The following is a 19,342-nucleotide window of genomic DNA, read 5'->3' as shown; positions in this document are numbered from 1 at the left end:
CCCCCTTCCCCTTCTCCTTCTCCTTCTCTTCTTCTTCTTCTTCTTCTTCCTCAAGTAAGCTTTCCTGTTTCTTGGACATAAATGCTTCCTCTGAATTTTCAGCTTCTAGTGACTCATATGGAAGATGGATGAAAACATTATTACTGTTAGCAGTGTTTAAAGGAAGAATTTAGTGTTCTTTGATGGATTTTCTAAGTTAGGTACTTGGGACAAGCAAGTGATGCCTCCTTTCCGAAGTCTGCTCCTCTTTCAATGTCCTTGGCTCTATAATGCCGAATCTTTGCCTGGTAGATGTCTTCTGCTCCCCTTTCAGAGTCATCAGCCGTTGTGGCCATTCATTGCCTTTAGAGCTGAAGCCACCTTCCTCAGCCCACCATCTCCTCACCTAATGGCACTTAGTCAGCAGCCTTCTGGCTGCTCAGCCTTCTTCTGGTTCTGCCCTGGGCAGATGCACTCCCCCCCACCCCCCACCGAGGACCCCTTCTAAAGCACAGTTGTTCTTCCTGGATGGAGCGCTGGAATCCTTTGCCTGCCAGGGCAGCTCCCCAGTCCTCCCTCCCATTTCAGCCGTTCCTTTAGCCCCCTCCCTCCTTGCCAAGCTCACAAGTATCCCACAGGCCTGGTCACAAGCGTGTATTCCCCAGCTTTGCCAGCTTTTCTGAATCCTATCTTTACAGGATATCCCCAACCTGAAGGCTACTCCCTTTCCTGAATGTAGCTCCCTTTCCTGAATGCTACTCCACCCTCTCTTCCTCCCTGGTTAGTTACCGCCTGCTAACTCAGCTGACATAGCATTCGCTTGCCTTGTGACTCATGACATAGCCTTGTCTTCCTCCTGGGTTGCATTAGGTGGCTCTCCTGAGGTTCCTTTGCCTGTCTGCACACACTGGACTTGAGGAATGGGAATAGCCACACTGACTTCCATGCCCTTTGTTCATGCTCTCCTGATTGTACAGCATAGAGAGGGAGTCAGCAATAACAAGACTGAGTTTTCATTCACTATCTCAGTGGTCTTGGATAAGTTATTTAGTCATTGTCTTCTACAATGTCCTTATTGAGAAAAAGTAGCTAACAGTAAGACTTACCTCCACAGTGCTGTTGATAGGGTCTGATCATTCAAGTGGTTCTAATCTGGTACCGGGTAAGCATTCACCATTCGCTAGTAGCTATTGCAGTACTCATCATCCTTACCAGCATCCCCCAGCATCAGGCCTGGTGCCCAGAGAAAAAGTGTATTCCTAGTGAACGTTGCTGGGTTGGACAGAGTAAAGCTAGGTGTGTTTAGTTTGGCTTCTTGCTTGCCTCCTGATCTCGGCAGGGTTCCAAGGAGATGAGCTGGCACAAATGCACCTTCAAGATTTAAGGAGGTTACACACAGAGCTTCTTTTGAGTGGCTTGCCTGAGTAAGAGGTAAAGAGGTCTTAAATCTACCGAGAGGAAGTGGCTCCGGTTCTGTACCGGAGGCAGACCCACTTCTGAAAGAGCTAAGAGATCTCTGAGTATCCTGGCCTTCTGTCAGTCTGTTCCAGGCTCTGGTTTAATTCTCAGATGAAGTTTCTGAAACGTCTCATCCCGTGCCACATGCAGTGATTCAGAAGTTACGGCGGGAATGGTTACTTTCTTGGTTGGCACTATGACAAAAGGAAAATGCTGTTTTACTCTTGCCTGGTATTTGTGCCTTGTTGGGAAAGGATGCTGTTGGGAGAGGGCCTCACTATAGTGCCTGTCTCTCCTAGCCAGGATTGGGACCTTCGGCTTTGTGTCAGACCTGTCTGTGATCTACATTTGAGAACGGGGAGGGTGTGGGGCTGATGGTGAAAGACAACTGTCTTTCTCTTTGACTGTCAGGGGGTGTGGCATTCCTCCCCACTCGAGAATGGAACCTGGTGTGAACTTCGACTTTCTCACTGTTTGAACCACCTTAGCTTCTTCTAGCCAAAGCCTTCTAATAATTAATATTTTCCAAACTTACCAAGAGAACTAAGCAATGGGACATATATAACAGAGGAAATGCTCAACAAGCTTTTTAATTGGTTTTATTGATTTCCTTCTCCCCTTTCCAGATTGTTTTCTATTAGTAAACTAGATGGTCTTTTATTAGTAAACTAGCAAATTATTTAGTTTAATGTCTCTTTGGGGTTGAGGTGGGTGGCTCATGTGTCTGTAGGAGTAAGAAGAGGAATGCAGGTCCCCTCCCCACCCTTGCACTGCACACCTGTGTGTCTTACCTGCAGCATGGATCTGAAGAGGCTCAAAGTGACCTGAAGTCATCTCCATCTTGGATAGCTCAGCCTGCTACTGTGGGTGAGCTTCCTTAGTCTCTGCTCATGGATCTCACACTTGACTGTTGAAACCAATCCCAGAACTCTGCTCTTTCTCCTTAGTAACCAGTTCTATGTGGTTGGTAAGGACCACTTTGGTGCTTCTTGAAAAGAAAACCAGGCAAGCGGCGTTTCAAGCAGCCTTACACGTGGTTTCATTAATATCAGTGAACGGCATACAGCATTCTCAGGAAGGTATATAGGATTATTGACTGCTTTCCTGTAAACTTTTCTTTTCTTATTTTTATAATGTGCATGTGTGTCTCTATGTGTGGGTATATGCAGGTGTGAGTGCAGTTGCCTACAGAGTCCAGAAAACACTGTCAGATCCCCTGGAGTTGGTGTTACAGGTGGTTGTATGGCATGGGTGCTGGGAGCTCTCATGTCCTCTGTGAGAAAGATATGCTCTGAACCTTTGTGCCATCTCTCCAGCTTAGGCCTTCTTCTGGTAATAAGTTACTTTAGTTTTGGCAGGATTATTTCCCTTATCTGTAACATGAAGAAGTTGGATTAAAGAAACCTTTGAGAGTTCCAATAGCATGAAAGTCCCGATCAATGAAATTCAAGAGCTTGTGCTTTGGGCCCCATGTGATTCCTAAGTATCCTAGTTCAAGGCTAGCACCTGTTATGTTCTTTCCTTTTGAATGAGGAAGATTCTTTTTTCAAGGAAAGTGCAAAAATAAGGAAGGAAGACATTGAGTTGGAAAGACTCATTAATGGCTTAATTCTCAGCACCAGGGTACCTGAACTCAGCAAATGATGATAGCCAGTCTGATTATTCAGAGCCTCACATTCTCAGCAAGTTTGTTTGTTTGTTTGTTTGTTTGTTTAAACAAGACAGTTCCTCAATTTGTAATTCCTTTAGTCCAAGTTTTCATACAAAATTTGTCTGGATATGTGCATTTTTTTTTTTATTATATTCTTGTTGAGACCTAACAGTTCATCCTATCAGGCAACAACTGAAACATTTTTCTTTCTTTTATAAATAGTCTAACAACTAACCAGAGGTCATTGTGTTTGGATTTCATTCTGCCTCCTAGAAATAGATTCATGTCAGACAAGAATGACATCAGTAGCCAACAGATTTTCCACCCACATTGTCTATGGCATTGTCCTGAGGTCCTTGGACCAGACCCTCCTGTCGTCCATGCTGCTGATGCTTGGTGTCAACCCCAAGCTCAGGGAGCTACACTGACCTCTAGGAGAACAGCCGGATGGGCTTTGTGGAAGCAGATGTCACAGCATCCAATGCTGGCAGGAGTCACTTGGCAGATCAGCTCTAATTGTAGCTGAAAATAGTCTTGTGCATATAATCACTTGTTCATAACAGGAACAAATAGATTTAAAAAAATAGAGTCACACCGTAGATCCATTATGGAGTACATGCTTTGCATGTTCAACTCATGTGCAATCCCCGACATCCTCCTCATGTGCAATCCCCTTCATCCTGCTCCCCTCCCCCCAAAACAACGTGTTTTGTAAACTGTCCTATTGGCAACATTACATAAGCTTAGGAATACGATTATATATTACAGATTAATCATGGCATATACAAAGATTAGGATGTAAAGCTAGTTTTATAAAGCTGGTGGCCTGCCTGATAGATAATGTTACCTAAATTTACTTAAATTCTGGTAGCCATATTTTGAGCTTTAATGTTTGATATTGTTCTTGAGGTCTTTCATACTCAGTTGGCTAAATCCAAGGTGTAAAAAGCACTATGGTATTGCCACGGATGAGAAACTAACTTCAAGGTTAAGAGCTATTTCTTTCTACACATATTTAAGTGTCAAAACTTCATCAGTTGCTTTTGTTAAAGTTATATGTCACATGTCATTATTTTTCAAAAATTTATGCTTCAAGTGCATCAAAAATAAGTGACAAACTTTAATTTATTGTAAATACGTATTGCTTCTTACAGAATTTTAGGTCTAGAGGAAGACCTAAATTATTGCTTCTCTTCCTTTCTTTTCAGCAGATTTTTGCTAAGCTATCTTAAATTTAAAAATAAATGAATAAAGGTGTATGTTTTATTTTGAACACTTCTTGAGAAGTAGATAATAGCAAACATCAGAAATCTTTTTTTTTTTCTGCTGTAAAACCCTTTTATTTTTGCAACAGGTTGTGGATTCTGTGCTTCTTTCTGACGCCTTCTGTACATGTTCGCTGCCATGGGGGGTCAGGGTTACTTTGAGATCTCCAGTTTTGTGTTAATGTGCATCAACCCTCTCTGGACTTTTGTTCACTTTCATTTTTCCGCTCATGCATGGTTCCATGACATTCTGTCCTTTCGCATTGCATTGAGGTTCTGTACGGGACCCTGCAGACACAATGTCAAGAGAATGAGAATCTTAATGGAGAAGATCCAGGAACCTGTGTATGGCCTAACTCCTGCTCTCATGTCCCTTCTTAAACACCGGGGTGCTCCTACCTGCCTATAGGATCAAGTCCTATCCTTTTGGAGCAAGTAACTCCCCACAGAAGGTGTGGTCATTCAACTGCCCAACCTTTACTACTGCCCTGTGTTGCCAGGGAGGTGAATGTATTCCAAGGGAAAGAGTGGTTTTAGAGCCAGAAAGACCTCTAATTCTGTTGGACTTGTGAAGATCATTTTATTTTCTGAAGCCCCATTTCCCTCCTCTGTGACAAGAGCATTGTTCTTTTTATCTCACAAAGTCTCTTGAGCATTAAATATGGTAAGGTGTGTGCAATGCCACCACAGGTCTTATTCAGTGCTTCTATACGTGCATACTCACAGGATTACTATAGGACACATTTGTTGCTGGCTGGGCAGCTTCAAGAATTCCTCTTTTGCGTGGGCTCTGCTGCAGTCCACTCAAGTGATCGTTCACATTCTTGTTGAGGGACCCTTGTCTCCTCTTGGAATATTGTTCCAGGTACAGAGCACAAGATCCATGCCAGGTATGCGCAGTTGCTGCGTTGGCTGAGAAGCATCTCCTACCCTCATCAGACAATGTTTCATCACAATCCTTTAATTGTGGCTTTTAAGGTTTTACCAGGGTGACAGCATTCGGGAAGTTCTAAGCATGCATCCTTACCAGATGTGTGCAGCTCATTAATAGATCTTTCTAGTAAGATGCAAGTTACCAATCGTGGATTTTTTTTTTCTATAAGCAGTGTTGCCTAGCAATACATGTGATGCTTAGGATCATACCTGGTTTCCAGGGTAACGAAGCTAGGTGGTTATTCCAAAGGTCAGGTACTATAGCAGCAAGGGAAAAGGTTTGTTAATCCTTGTACCCCCAGGATGCAGCAGATCCAGCCAGGAGCCTCACATGTCAGACTTACTAAAATTTACTACTTCAGGAAATACATAAGAAGTATGTCAAACAGCAGGGGTACAGCACAAAGATAAAGGGCAGTGCCTGCCTTTATGTTGTTTCTTCCAGTGCCCTAAATTCCTTTCATTGCCTGGGGAACTCCAGTTTTATTATCCTTCAAAGGCCAGTTCGGATGTTACTTATTCTCTAAAGTTGATAAACGGGAGCATGTCTTTAGTTCTCTTTGTTTATCCTCTCTGTATTCCCGGACTGGTCTGGGAGTACTCTGAATCCTTTAAATATAAAGTGTAGATTCTGTGTTTCCATGGGAATGTATGGTGACACACCCACTCCAATGAAGTCTTGTGATGAGCCCAAAAGCTTGGCCACAGACCTGAGGCGGAAAAAGTTTCAAAGGAAGTCAGTCTCTTGGAATTCATTCTTGGCATTCCCCCAACTCAGAGATAGCCCAGAGCCCGCCAAGATATGATTTACTATCGCTAAACAAAATTGGACATTGCTCTCTGATCTTTACCAATGTTCTAACATCTTAGCCAAACCCTGGTTTGGAATTTCGTAAAGAATGTTACCCATCCAGACTAATTGCCTCCAGCATTGTTAGGGAGAAAGGAGGTGGGGCATTGAAGCTTACAGAAAGGGAGACTTATCCCAGGGCAAAGTGGCAGCTGAGCCACTCCTAGGAATTAGCAAGAATGAGACTTCCAGTCTCTACTAGCCTAGAAGATTAGCATAGTGGATGTTTTACTAAGAATGGGCGGGACCTTGAGCAGAGTGTGTGTGTACGTGTGTGTGTGTGTGTGTGTGTGTGTGTGTGTGTGTGTGTGTGTGTGTGACAGTCAGCAGCAGCGCATTCGAAACAGAGTATTCGAGCTTTGAGCCTCATGCAGACCACAACCTCCCCCCCCAGAGTGCTCAAGCCCCAGGGGATGGGGATGTGGGAGTGAGGTGTGTGTGTGCAGCACCTGTCCAGAAGAGGTGGCTGATTTAGACCCAGTGTGTTTCAGGTGGCCTCAGATGTACCTCAACCACTGAGCTGCCAGATTTTTCCTTTCTCTTTTGTAATGACTGTAAAAGTCTGATGCCATTTTTGAGAAATACATTCAGATCCTGTACTTTCTTGTGTTGTGTCTGCCAATCTGTCATTGCCATTTTTTGATACTGATACATGATTGGGAGAATCTAAGAAAAATGGCTAATATGGCGGGAGGGGGAAAGAATAAAAATAATCAGGCTAATGGAAATGGCACATTCATATATTAAATATTTTAACTCTGGTCTTCTAAATATATACTAATTTATTTGTTATCAAATGCATGCAGTGTCTGTGTATGTCTTCCCAGGGCCCAGGCCTGCCATGTGTGCATGCGGTATCTATGTGTGTCTTCTTGGGGAACATGTCTCCTAGGCATGCATGCAGTGTCAGACTATGTCTTGTCAGGGTACAGACCAGCCATACCTACATGCAGTATCTCAGGGCATAGGTCCTTCACATGTACATGCAGTGTTCATGGAAAGGATGGTTACAAAATCTGTCACATTAGAGTGAACTGATTTGTGAGTAGGGAGCCAAGGGAGACTTCTGCCTTCTTTCAGCCTGTTGATATTTTATAAAACATTGTCTATCCTGAGCATACATTACTTTCATAATTGGGGGGAAATTGACACTGCAAGCATGTGGCTAATGAGCTTCCTTCATCTTTCATGCTGATTTAATTAAGAAAACATTGCCTTTTGTATAGTGAAAAAAAAAAAGATGCTGTTTTCTTCTTTCCACTAGGAAACTCCTCAGGGTGCTCCCGCTGCCCAGTGAGAACTGGAACGCTCTGGTCGGAGAGTGGTGCTGTCATCCGGACCCCTTTGCTAATAGGCCTCTTCATCCACGAGAAAATGACTGTTTTATTGGGGACTCTTTCTTCTTAGTGAATTTGAGAAGTGATTTGGGGCAGGTAAGAGTTGTACTGAAGTCTTAAATTGGTAATATATATATATATCTTTTCAAACTACATGCAAGCTTAAGAGGTTGATTTAGATAACCAATTTCCCTGCTTTTAATTCAGGGTTTGTTGAAGAGCTTGTTCTTTAAAGAACCCAAATTCATCAGTTTTTGACTGCTTCCATTCTCCAGCTCTTTGGACTAAGGAAGAGCTTTTTAAACTCAAGCAGCTAGTAGGGTCTGGAAGAACATTCCTGCATGGATTTGGGAGTACTATCATTTCCCACACCAAATGCCCTGCTTTCTGGACATTATAATCTGCATTCTTAATCTCAAAAGTCTTAGTAAAAGTGCAAGAGTATTAGCTCAGGATGACCCACTTTGTAATTAGACCCAGGTATCTTACTGTGTTTGCCCAAGGTCTAGACTTTCACTGATGTTGGAAAACCAGATATCATCAGAAAAAAAAGGAAAAGGAGCGGGTGAACAGAGCTAAGGTAAGCTCTGGGGCCTGCACTGGAGCTTAGCGGATCGGAGTCACATCCTCTCCTTATGCAGTTTGTTTTAAGAAGAAGACAGCTTCCTCTCACCCTCAAAATAAGTGGTTTACTCCTCTGTAAGAGGATATCAACAGGCATTGGTGTGGTCCTTGTAAGGAGTTTTTGCCCAGATGGCCAGTCAATAGAGACATAATTTGAAACATCAAGAAAATCATTACTCGACAGCTTTTGTTTCAATACTGGCCCTCACTGGCAGGAGCAGAAGCATTGCGCGTTTTCAATAATTTTAGTTAGAACTCAGTTAATTTACTTGTAATCAAAAAGCTGCATCATGTGGCAGCTGGACAGCTGGAGGGCACAAGCTTAGAAGAACATTGTGAAGAAGATGAGGGAAAGGGGTCATACACCCAGATTGCTGTCAGGTACAGGTTCTTGCTACAGAGAGAAACCCATTCATCTGGCTCAATGTAAAATACTTAAGCACTCTGTCTTTTTAACGGATAAGTTATTAGAAGTTAATATAAATTAATGTCATAGGCTTAAATGTATATTTTCATCTAAATTTAGATCATTTGTGTCCAGGCGTTTTCATTTTTATAACTAAGCCACCTACTTACAAAGTATTGGAAGGTGTGAGTGGGAAAACAAAGGGGAAGGAATTAGGAAGAGAAGTGGAAGTTTCTCTTTTTGGATAAACTGCGACAAAATATATCCTCCACTCGTCACTTGTCACTTATATTAGACCCTTTTAAAGAATTTCTTGTCCTGGTAAGTGATAGTCCTGTACTTTGTATATTAAAGGAGGATTCTTATATTTAGACATTGCAGTTTTCACTGTTAGGGGACTGTGGGAAGTGGCTGTCATGACAAGGTACTGTTGACAAGATTGTTTTCAAGTTGTTCTGGATGGAAGTTTCACTTTAATTGCATATTGTCGCAGTTGAAAGAGTGCCTGTGACCAAAATAGTAACATAAATTTGGAGCCATGGCTTAAACACTGCTCTCAAGGCTCCGGTGGGAGCAAGGCTGCTCTGTGCTATTGAAAACCTATTCCTCATATCACCCGGCCTAGCCATCCAGCCGGCTTTGGAAATGTCACATGGCGACACAACATTCTAATGGTATCTCTTGGGAAACATTTTCTTTTTGTGTATGTGTCTGAGTGCAAGACAATATCAAGGGTCCTTAGAAATTGAAACAACACAAAAGAAAATAAAATCCTGGAGAGGATGCTAATCCAGCTCTCGGAGCACCACTGCCATCTCTCAGATATATTGATTTAATTAGTCCTCAACAGTGTCTTTCTTTGAGGTTTGCTCCGTAGCATTCCCACAGTGTTAGGCGGTTTCATTACACAACTTTGTTTTATTATCTTCTTGAAGCTTAGCTAGAGAAAAAATGCCTTGCAAAGTGGAGCTTGTATTTAAACAGAATCAACATGCTAGAGTATTTTAATTAAAAAGGTCGGAGTTTGAGAACAGCACACATATAGAGCCTCACATGCTCTCATTCCTCCATACTTTCTTGCACTTACAGTATTGTATTTGTGGCTCGTTAATGAAGCAGTATGCATTTTCTGTTTTCAAAAGTCCTCTGCTGAAGCCAGTGTTGTGATTCACTTGTCATTTCTGATATTATTTCCTAGACCTCCCAACATTGAATATTTTACATCTTATAATAAGATAATAAAGGTGGACCTCAATCTTCCATAAAATTCATAATGTGATTCAAAATTTAGGAAACCTAAGCTAGGCATGGGTATTATTATGCCTCTGGTCCTAGCTACACTGGAAAGAGACCCAGATAGGAAGATGTGTGAGTTCAGGAGTTCAAAGCCAGCCTGAGGAACGTAATGAAACCTCATCTTGTACAAACAACAAAGACTTAGTATAGTCACACTTCATTTTATTTTTTAAAAGAAGAAAAATTGAATTTGGAGTGATTACTAATGGAAAGTATGGCCAAGACTGACTTTGTCTTTTACATTTTGGGGAACTGATTAATAATTTCTGGTTCTAAGGAATTTCTTTTGTGAAATCCATAATAGCTACATAATACACTGACCATCTTAATCCATAATAGCTACATAATACACTGCCCATCTTAATCCATAATAGCTACATAATACACTGACCATCTTAATTACCATGCATGTTTCCTTTGCCCCCTTTTTCCTTGCTCAAGTGACTAAAGCAAATTGTAGTATTGTATCATTTTTTTCCCTATGTGTTTTAGTATATATGTAGGTCTAAAAATAGGGATTTAAAAAGATTGCAACTAGCATTGTCATGTCTAATAAAATCGGGCCATATACAAGTCATATTAATTGTCTTCAAAGTATTTTTAGTAGGTTTATTTGAGTCAACATCCACATATTTGATTGGGGTGATTTGCTTTTTATTGGTAAATTTTGATTGTTCATTTCTTACAAAGTTACAATAATTAAAAAAAATAAACAAAGAAAAAGGTATATTTTTTGAAAATTAAAACAGTGGCCTAAGAAATGACTCAGCAGTTAAGAGCATTTTTTTTGCAGATGACCCAAGTTCAGGTCCTAGCTAGGCAGCTTATGTGTGTAACTCCTTCTCCAGGAAAGTCAACACCCTCTTCTGGCCTCCAGGAGCACACACACTCACACATGTACAATCCCATTTTTCTGGTCTGAGTTAAATAAAGTCCTTTCTAGCTTGGGTGTTCCTGTAAAACCCTTCATTTACATTCTACTTATACAACATGGCATCCTTTAAAAACCAATAGCTTTAATACCAATTTGAGGCTGGATGGATATTTTGCCTCCTAGCCTGAGCCTGGAGATCTTGCCCTTTAAGAGTGAGTTATCTGGCTTTGCAAGGTCTTTCCTTTCTGGGTATCTTCCTTCAGTTCAGGGTGGGGTTCTGTTGCTTCTGATGGGAATGACTTTGTCCAGTTATCTGATGTGGCAAGAGTCTGGACCTGCTCTCTGTGTTGTGTTGGGTTTAAGGCAGTTAACAGCTGGACATGGCACCACCACCTGTGTGTGGACTTTGCTTGGGGACTGTGCCTGGTTAGTGCGGAGCCAGCATGGGCAGGCTTGAAGAGATTGTATTTGGTAGTTTCATTAGCTGGGAGTTGTAGAGAAGGATTGGAGAAGTTGTGTAAGTTCTGAAGCTAGAGAAAAATGTCTAGGTTTTGAGTTATTGAAGAATCTCACCTCAGGAGTCCTTGTGGAGAGCAGCCATTGGGAATTTGTGGGTTTCTACTAACAGTGGATTTAAAGCTGAGTGAAGGAATGAGTCATAGAGACTCCAATAGGACCTGTACAGTTGCTTTCCACTAACATTGAACTGATGTAAGAATGTACTTTTTCTATTATTATCATTTTCCTTCATTCTTACTTTATGTGTATGGTGTCGTGCCTGTATGTATGTCTGTTTAGCCAATGTGTGCAGGGCCTAGTAGAGGCTAGAGGAGTTACAGATGTTTGCTAGCTACCATGTGGGTGCTGAGGATTGGATCCAGGTACTTTGGAATAGAAACCAGTTCTCTTAATCACAGAGACATCTTTCCAGACCCAAGACATGCATTTGTTTTTTAACTTCTTCATGTAACTTGCTTGTGCCTTCAGGGCCTGCTTGGGCCCAATCATGTATATGCCACATCTATCTGATAACAGATTGCTGTTGTGCACATCCTACTTTCTGACTTGGTGGGTCAGATAATACTCAGCCATGATGGGCAGCTCAGGTCACATGGTAAGTTGCTGGCACATTGTCAAATATTCTGTTTCCGCTAAGGCCCAGTAGCAGGCCAAGTTGCTGTCTTTCAAAGGGAGAATAGTTGTCTGTCGATGATGGAAGCACCTTTCTCCCAGGTCCCAAAGGTGTCTTTTGTGATTCACTCATAGGGGCTGCCAAAGGCTCCAAACAGCATCCCTATCTGCCATTGACACTTCAAGTACCATTGGATCTGCTGGCTCACCAAACGGTAGAACAGTGCCTGCACAGTGGCCTGGAGTTGTTAAAAATCCCTCTCCTGTTTTAGGCTCCACTCAAAGCTATCAACTTTTGCGTTTTTTGGTGTATGGACTGGAGTAACACACCTAAATCAGGAATTTATTGTCTCCAGAGTCCATATAGGCCTACTAAGCATTATGCTTCTTTCTGGGTAGAGGGAGAGCCCAGGCAGAATAACTTATCCTTTAACTTTGAAGGAATATTTCTGTATGTTCCACATGACTCGACTTCTAGAAACTTCACTGAGATAGAAGGCCATTGAATTTGTATCCATGGAAACCAGAAGCAGACATTGGATTCCCTGAGATCAGATGGTTGTACACTGCCGAGTAGGTGCTGGGAATCAAACTGAGGTCCTCTGGAAGAACAGCCAGTGCCCTTAGCCACTGAGCCATCTCTCTAGCCTCTCCTCCTATTCTTAAATTAAGTTTTTATTTTATTTTTAGTCAAGGTTTCATTGTGGTACCCAGGGTACTCTGGAACTTGCTATATAGCCCAGACTTCATAAATGTTGGGATTCTAGGTGTATAACACCACGTCAGCTTCCTTAGCTCACTTTTTTTAAGGCATCTACTACATTGTGATATGCATGTGCATGAAGAACACTATGTAGCTTTAATGAGGTATTATTGTGGATCCCAAAAAGTACACTCTAATGATTAGATGAATGCTGGTGTTTAAGCACTATCCTACTGACTTTGGAATTTTGAAGTTTGAGAATGTTTCAGGAATTTGTCTCACTACCCATCTCTACAGTTACAGTGCATATCTTAAATGGAATAAATAGAATTACATGAACAGCTTAGGTATTTTTAACTTCTGAATTATGGGTGGCTATGATTCGTAGGTTGCTTTTACATAAATTATACTGGACGCAGAGTCAGTGTATGAGTTAAAACTCTAAGCCTTATGTATTCTGTACAGTCTGAGTTAGGGTAAGCCATCAACCATTGCCTTTGTCACCCACCCATCTGCCCGTTCTTTAGAAGTACGAAGTGCTTGTTCAGATTATTCGGCAATGCTAAGATTGTCAAGAAGTGGCTAGGATTGTTAAAAGTCAATCTATGTATTATTCTGTCTTTAGACAGGAGAAAAAAATTATCTCTGTGCCTGTGAATTATGCACACAAGCTAAATGTATTCCTAGTATTTACTCGAGGGCAGAGTAGAATGTAAAGTTCAATGTATACCCCGGGGACTCTGTTAAAATTATATATTCCTTTTAAGAAAAGTTGAATGACATTTAAATGACATTTTTCTCTTCTACAGGAACCAAAAGCAAATACCAAAGTCATTTGTAAGCGTTGCAAGGTAATGTTGGGAGAGACCGTATCATCAGGTAGGAGTTTCATAACACAAGGCTGAAGTGACTGCCCTCTTACTTAAAAGCCAAACATTTTATAGTCAGTATGTGGGAAAGGCACATAATTAATTTATTTGATCTAATGGATGATTTAAAGAATAGAAACCACCTAATGTTTCACCCTGGGTGCCAATGTTTGTACATTCTGACCTTTACAAGTGCTACTTAGCACTGAGAAGCTGTGGGTTGTCTTCAATGTTCCATGTTCTCTTTGTAGTGTATAGAGTTTATACTTAGTTCCAACGTAAGGAAGTTGAGAGCCTTTTTCTTAACACAGTTCTCCAGTCTAAAGAGGTAGTGCCCAGAGATGTAAAAGTTGTTTTTCTTGATTGTTGTCTGTCTCAGGGCCCCACTTTGGCATTGGAAGTGGCAGGGGTCTTGTTGAAATACTAGGAAACACATTCTGGGCTTTATACTTTGTTCTGTATTCTTTATTTTTCTTTTTCATAAGACTTTTACATTTTATTGTATGTGCATGAGTGTTGTCTACATACATGCATGTCCATCACATGTGTGGCTAGTGCCTGCAGACGTCAAAGGAAGATATCTGATTCCCTGGAACTGGAATTACAGATGGTTGCGAGCCCTGATGTAGGTGCTGGGAATTGAACCTGGGTCCTCTTAACCACTGGGCCATCTCTCTAGCCTCCCTCTTAGTTTGTTTGTTTTGTTTTGTTTCTTTAAAATATTATTTGTGCACAAGGGAATATGGAGATCAGAAGACAACGCCGTGGGGCTAGGTCACTCCTTCCACCTGCACACAATTTCCAGGGGTCAAAATCAGGTTGCTGAATTTGCATGGTAGAGCCCTTCCTGATCCACAGCTTTGTGTCCTCGTCCTTTCCTTAGCAGCATTATACTTTCCACAAACTCTCTGTTATACTACTTTAAAATATAACAATGAGAAATTTGGTAATTAAAATGGCGTTTAAAGACACAATTTAAAATGTGTAAAGAGCAACGACATACTGTACTTTTATTGGTGGTGAGTCATCATTTTTAATATAGTTAATTAGAAGATTTAACTTAAGCTATATATTGAAGGGAAAGCAGATAGTGGTTTTTGTGTATTTGTTTAATCCTTGTAATCTTACTTGTAGTTACTTTGTCTGAGTAAGCAGAGAAGGAAGCATGCACCATAAAGATACTCCTGAACATATTATCCCTCTCCACCTCCTTGCCTGATCATGAAAATGCGCTTTATCTAACAGTTTTTAAAAAAATAAAGCTTTGAAAGAGATATTTCCTGGATGATGTGTGAGAACTGCACTTATCCATGAGTATAAGGACAAGTCTTTAGAATGCGTTTAGGGATTGTGCTGGTTTAAAATGCAGTGGTTGTAAGTTCTCCTCCAATGCCCATGGTTTCACTAGCCCTGGGTAGTTGGCATGGTTTCCAGTAACAGAAATGGTTTTCTTTCTTTTTTTTTTTTTTGGAATGGGCCTTAACTCCAACTAGAGAGCTTTTGGTGACGGCCGAGGCACTGCACCTTCAGGGTTGTCACGCCATGCTGGTTCTGGTTCATAGGAATCATAGCAAAGTGGGACCACTGGTTGCTTTCTTCCTGTGGAGACGTGCATGCCACTGCAGGCAAACTTTGTAAAACACATTCCTGGCTTTCAGTATTCAAGCAGATCCTTTTCCCAAATACTTGTGGGGAGCCAATATAATCAGGTGCAGTGGATATTCTTCAGGAAGTTGGATGAACATTGTAAAACTAAAACAGAGGGCTGGCAAGATGGCTCAGTAGGTAACCGAAGCCTCACAGCCTGGGTTCAGTCTACTGAATACAAATGGTGGTTGGAGAGAATGAAAATCTGTGTATTGTCCTCTGGCCCTCACATATACGTGCTGCTCATGTGAGAGTGCGTGTGCATGCGCACACACACACATACACACACACACACACACACACACACACACAAATGTAAAACTTATTTCTAAGGAACTGAGCAGAGTTAGTGACTACACTGTAGATATACAGTTTCACAATGTAAGTTCAAGCCAGTTAACTGACCACTATATGAATGGATAAACAAAGAGCATGACAAAAGTCCATAGTTGATCCAGTGTATCACATGGAAAATTATTAGATCTTCATAGCAGAAAAAAATTATTTATACTCAAGAAAAATAAGGACTTACAAGTGGTGAGCATGTGTATAGATTTGGAAGCTAATCTGTTGAAATAACTATAATGAATAATAGAGAATTTAAAAAAATCTTTGAATAATTTTGAATGTCAAATTTCACAGAAAGAACAAATAGGTAAATTTAGAAATGAAAACTATAGTGTTTGAAAGAAAAAATACTGGATGACCCAAAGCACAGACTTGAGAAGACAGAAGATTAAAAAAATGTATTGAATTTTTAGGCTGATTAAAAATAGCCAATCAAAAGGACACAGAGGAGAAATGACTGAGACAAATCAACAGACACTCAGGTTTCTGGACACTATCAAGGTTTCACACACATGTAAACGGAGTCTCAGAATGGGTGGAGAGAAAGATGTCATAAAACAACTTTGAAAATCTGAGAGAAACGTGGTAGAAGATAATAATTTTTTATGAGAAGAATTTAAGTAAACCCCAGATGGTATAAAGCTGCTGGAAGGCAGCAAATCAGACAAGATCAAAGTGCAGAGGAAAAACCAAACACAGAAGGAGACTTCATAACACAACTAAGGAGAATGTCTCAGAAAATTGGTGACCTCCAAGTGACATCAAAGAAAGACACATAGAGGGCTGTCAGGAAAACATCACCCAACGGTACTCAATCCAGTAAGAATTATTCTTTAGAATTACAGGGAAAATAGAAATGTTCCTGGGTAAGTATATAGAGAGAAAGAATTATAAGTAGACCTGTTCTGCAGAAAACCCCAATAGGCTGAGTTCTTCATACTGAAGTGCAGGATGCTAGGGCAGGGTCTAGGGTAGATCTTCATAGTAGAAGGAGATCATAGCAGATCTTCCATAGCACAGAAAGGAGGGAAGGATATGGGAGATGCAGGAATTGCCACCAAAGCAAAGTCACCTAAGTACCAGGCACACCTCCCAGCAGGACGCCAGTTCTCCATAATGTTTGCTTTCGGAAAGTACAGACAGGAATGAAAGCCTACACAGAACAGAGAACATTGTCGCCCCAAAAAGCTGAGCTTCTAAAGGCTGCCCTTCCCCGTAAGGTGTGGAAAGCAGAGATGGGTTGATCAGTCTTAGCCACTGTGGGGACTTCAGTTATTTAACTTAGTGTTGTCTACTGGGGGCTGGAAATGTCAGGGGATGCTGTCCAAGTCAGACGCCTCTCACCTTTGGAAGCAAAGCCTTCGTTGTAAAACAAATTCATGTAAACTTCAAGGACAATGTTTGTTGTACAACTAGAGCTAACTAGACATAGATGTTAACGAGGATCACTCCCCATACCCCCATCATGGTCTTCCACAGCTAAGACCAAAACACCTGAGAAGAATGTAAAGGAACAGAATCCAGTCTGCCTCCTGGCTTCAGACACCTTAGTCCTTGCCTCTGCTTGGTGTGGACCTGTAGAGAGACTAAACACTATCACAGTGGCTGCCTACTTCATAGCCAGTATTGGGACTTGGGGCTAAGACACAGCCACAACCTCCCAGGACCACCCTGCAAAGCTACCTCCTCTAGCTAGGGCCCTCCTAAACTCTCCCTAACTTCTCAGAATACTGCTACCAGCTGGGCCTCTGGCCTTCCACATGAGCCTGTGGGGGCATTTCTTATTCATCACAGCGTTAACAGGAACTATCACGAAGAGCTAGCAGTGGAAATACCTGTCTTACTGGAATTTTAATATTGTATATAAACTGTAAAACATGCTTGGTATATTTAACAGTGTAAAAGAGCTGAAGGTGGCTGGACGCGAAACGAATGTACCAGTGAATGGGTCTGGGAAAGCTTCATGATAGAATCTCTAAAGCTGTACTGCTTTATGATTGACGCCAGCCGTTCAGGGGGTTGGTGATAAGGGATTAGATCCAAGTTAAATCAAGAATTATAAGCAGGGGAAAGATGAGAAGGATCTTTAACCCTGCACACTGAAGCGCAAAGGTGTGGGCTACAGGCGGAAATGTGTGGGCTACAGGCGGAAATGTGTGGGCTACAGGCGGAAATGTGTGGGTTACAGGCGGAAATGTGGAACGAGGCGATCCACTGTGTGTTTAATTACACTTTTTGTGGAAAGAGGACAAGGATGTTGCTTGGGTTAAGTTTGAACAAAGATTCGCTGAGAGTTCTAAGAAATGATGAAGGACTATCTACAGATTCAAGAGGCACAATGAATTCCAATTCAGCGAGACCCAAGTAAGATAAATAAAAAGAAATCTGTGTCTATGTGCATCAAAGTAATGCTGCAGAGTGAAAAGCAAAGAAAAAAAATATCTTAAAAGCAACCAAGGGAAAAAAAATGACAGATCACCTTCAAAGAAGCAGCAGTAATGGAGATTTGAAGAGAGGGAATGGATTGTCAGTGTGCACAAAGAAATACCTGTTAACCCCAGGACTTTAGAGCAACTGAAAGTCCCCCAACAAAGAAGCAGACAGAGTGGGGGATGTGCCGCTGGCTGCTTCCTATTAAGAGAAATTCTACCTGTACCCAGATAGAAGAAAGTGACCCCAGAAAGCTCAGGAAAGATTGATAGAGCGGGTGGTTGGCTGTTGGTGACGACCAGTGAGTACCTTCCATAAGAAAACAACTGGCTTAGGGGCTCTGGGATTAATGATGACCAATAGCTGAGACCTAAAGGGTCACTGTGTGACATTAAATGACTCAGATCTTCTATATGTGACAGTAAGACCTCAAAATAGTAAGGTGAAATTGACAAAAGTGAAAGAAAATGTATGTTCATGTTTCTAGATACATAGTAACATTTAATAATCATTGCATATTTTTATCAATTATATTTTTTTATCTTTTTCTGTGTCTTAAGCAATTGAAATGTAAAAAAAAAACCACTTTCTGGTATTATAAATGGGCAAATTATCTTTAAGAAAACACCATTTTTACCACTTCTGGTTTTAATTTGACCTGCTTAAATTTTCAATTATGTGTGAAATGCTGTTGCCTAAATAACAACTTTCTTCAGCTCTGAGATTATAATTTGTTTTTGCCATGTTTACACTGGTATTATCATCTTTGTAGTTTGGCAAGTATTTTACATATTTTCTTTAATATATATTGGTCAGTATGTTATAATGTTAAACAATGCATATAATTGTAAGAATTTTGCTAGACCTCTCAGCAATCTGTTTCAGTTCTGGTAGCAATATGTGTGTAAACCTGTCCACTTCTAATAAGCATACACCATGATAGACTCACCATCTAAAAATATTTTGTTGAATGATTAAAAACATTTTTGTTCTACATTTCCTTTGTTATTAATGAGATTAAACTTTTAAATGAATTTTTAAACACTCCAAGATGGTCATATTTATATCAATGTTTAGCAAATGTCTAGTCTGCCATTTAATTATTTTTATAAACAACAAAATAAACAGAAAGTCAGATTTGGTAAGGGCTATGTATGAATACACTCAGTGAGATTCCGGGTAGATAATGACGTTGGGGTACCTTAACAAGTCTCCCTCGGTGACCCTCTGATTTGTAGCTAGTCCATAGAATTGAAGAAACAATGATCGTAATTTTGGGCCAAGACTGTGAGGTCCTGATTTCTCCTGTGTAAAGTCTTACTGGTGTAGATTCTGAATAGAGTCCTGGCAACCAGAAGTTTGGCACTATGTTATACAAAGATGAAGTTCCTTTTTAAAAAAACTCTACTTTTGGAAAATATTTCTTGAAATCCAGTTTTATCAGTATGCTGACTAGTCACACAAAATAGTTTGGAAGGTCATAATTTAGGATCGGTGTGTCTATGATATCAGTGTATTGAGAAAATTTTTAATCTTTTCTT

At 40.8% G+C, this 19,342-nt stretch overlaps 1 protein-coding gene across 1 annotated transcript in view; it reads left to right on the top strand.

Moving 5' to 3' along the window:
- Ube3d (ubiquitin protein ligase E3D) overlaps nt 1-19,342 on the top strand; it is a 155,032-nt gene that overhangs the window by 12,905 nt on the left and 122,785 nt on the right. Inside the window, exons 4-5 of the mRNA XM_031343800.1 lie at nt 7,401-7,569; nt 13,317-13,386. Coding sequence (XP_031199660.1) covers nt 7,401-7,569; nt 13,317-13,386 — 239 coding nt within the window. The remainder of the gene's footprint in view (nt 1-7,400; nt 7,570-13,316; nt 13,387-19,342) is intronic.

The sequence above is a fragment of the Mastomys coucha genome, unplaced genomic scaffold (genome assembly GCF_008632895.1).
Source record: "Mastomys coucha isolate ucsf_1 unplaced genomic scaffold, UCSF_Mcou_1 pScaffold23, whole genome shotgun sequence".
NCBI lineage: Eukaryota > Metazoa > Chordata > Mammalia > Rodentia > Muridae > Mastomys > Mastomys coucha.
This window is presented reverse-complemented; position numbering and strand designations above follow the sequence as displayed.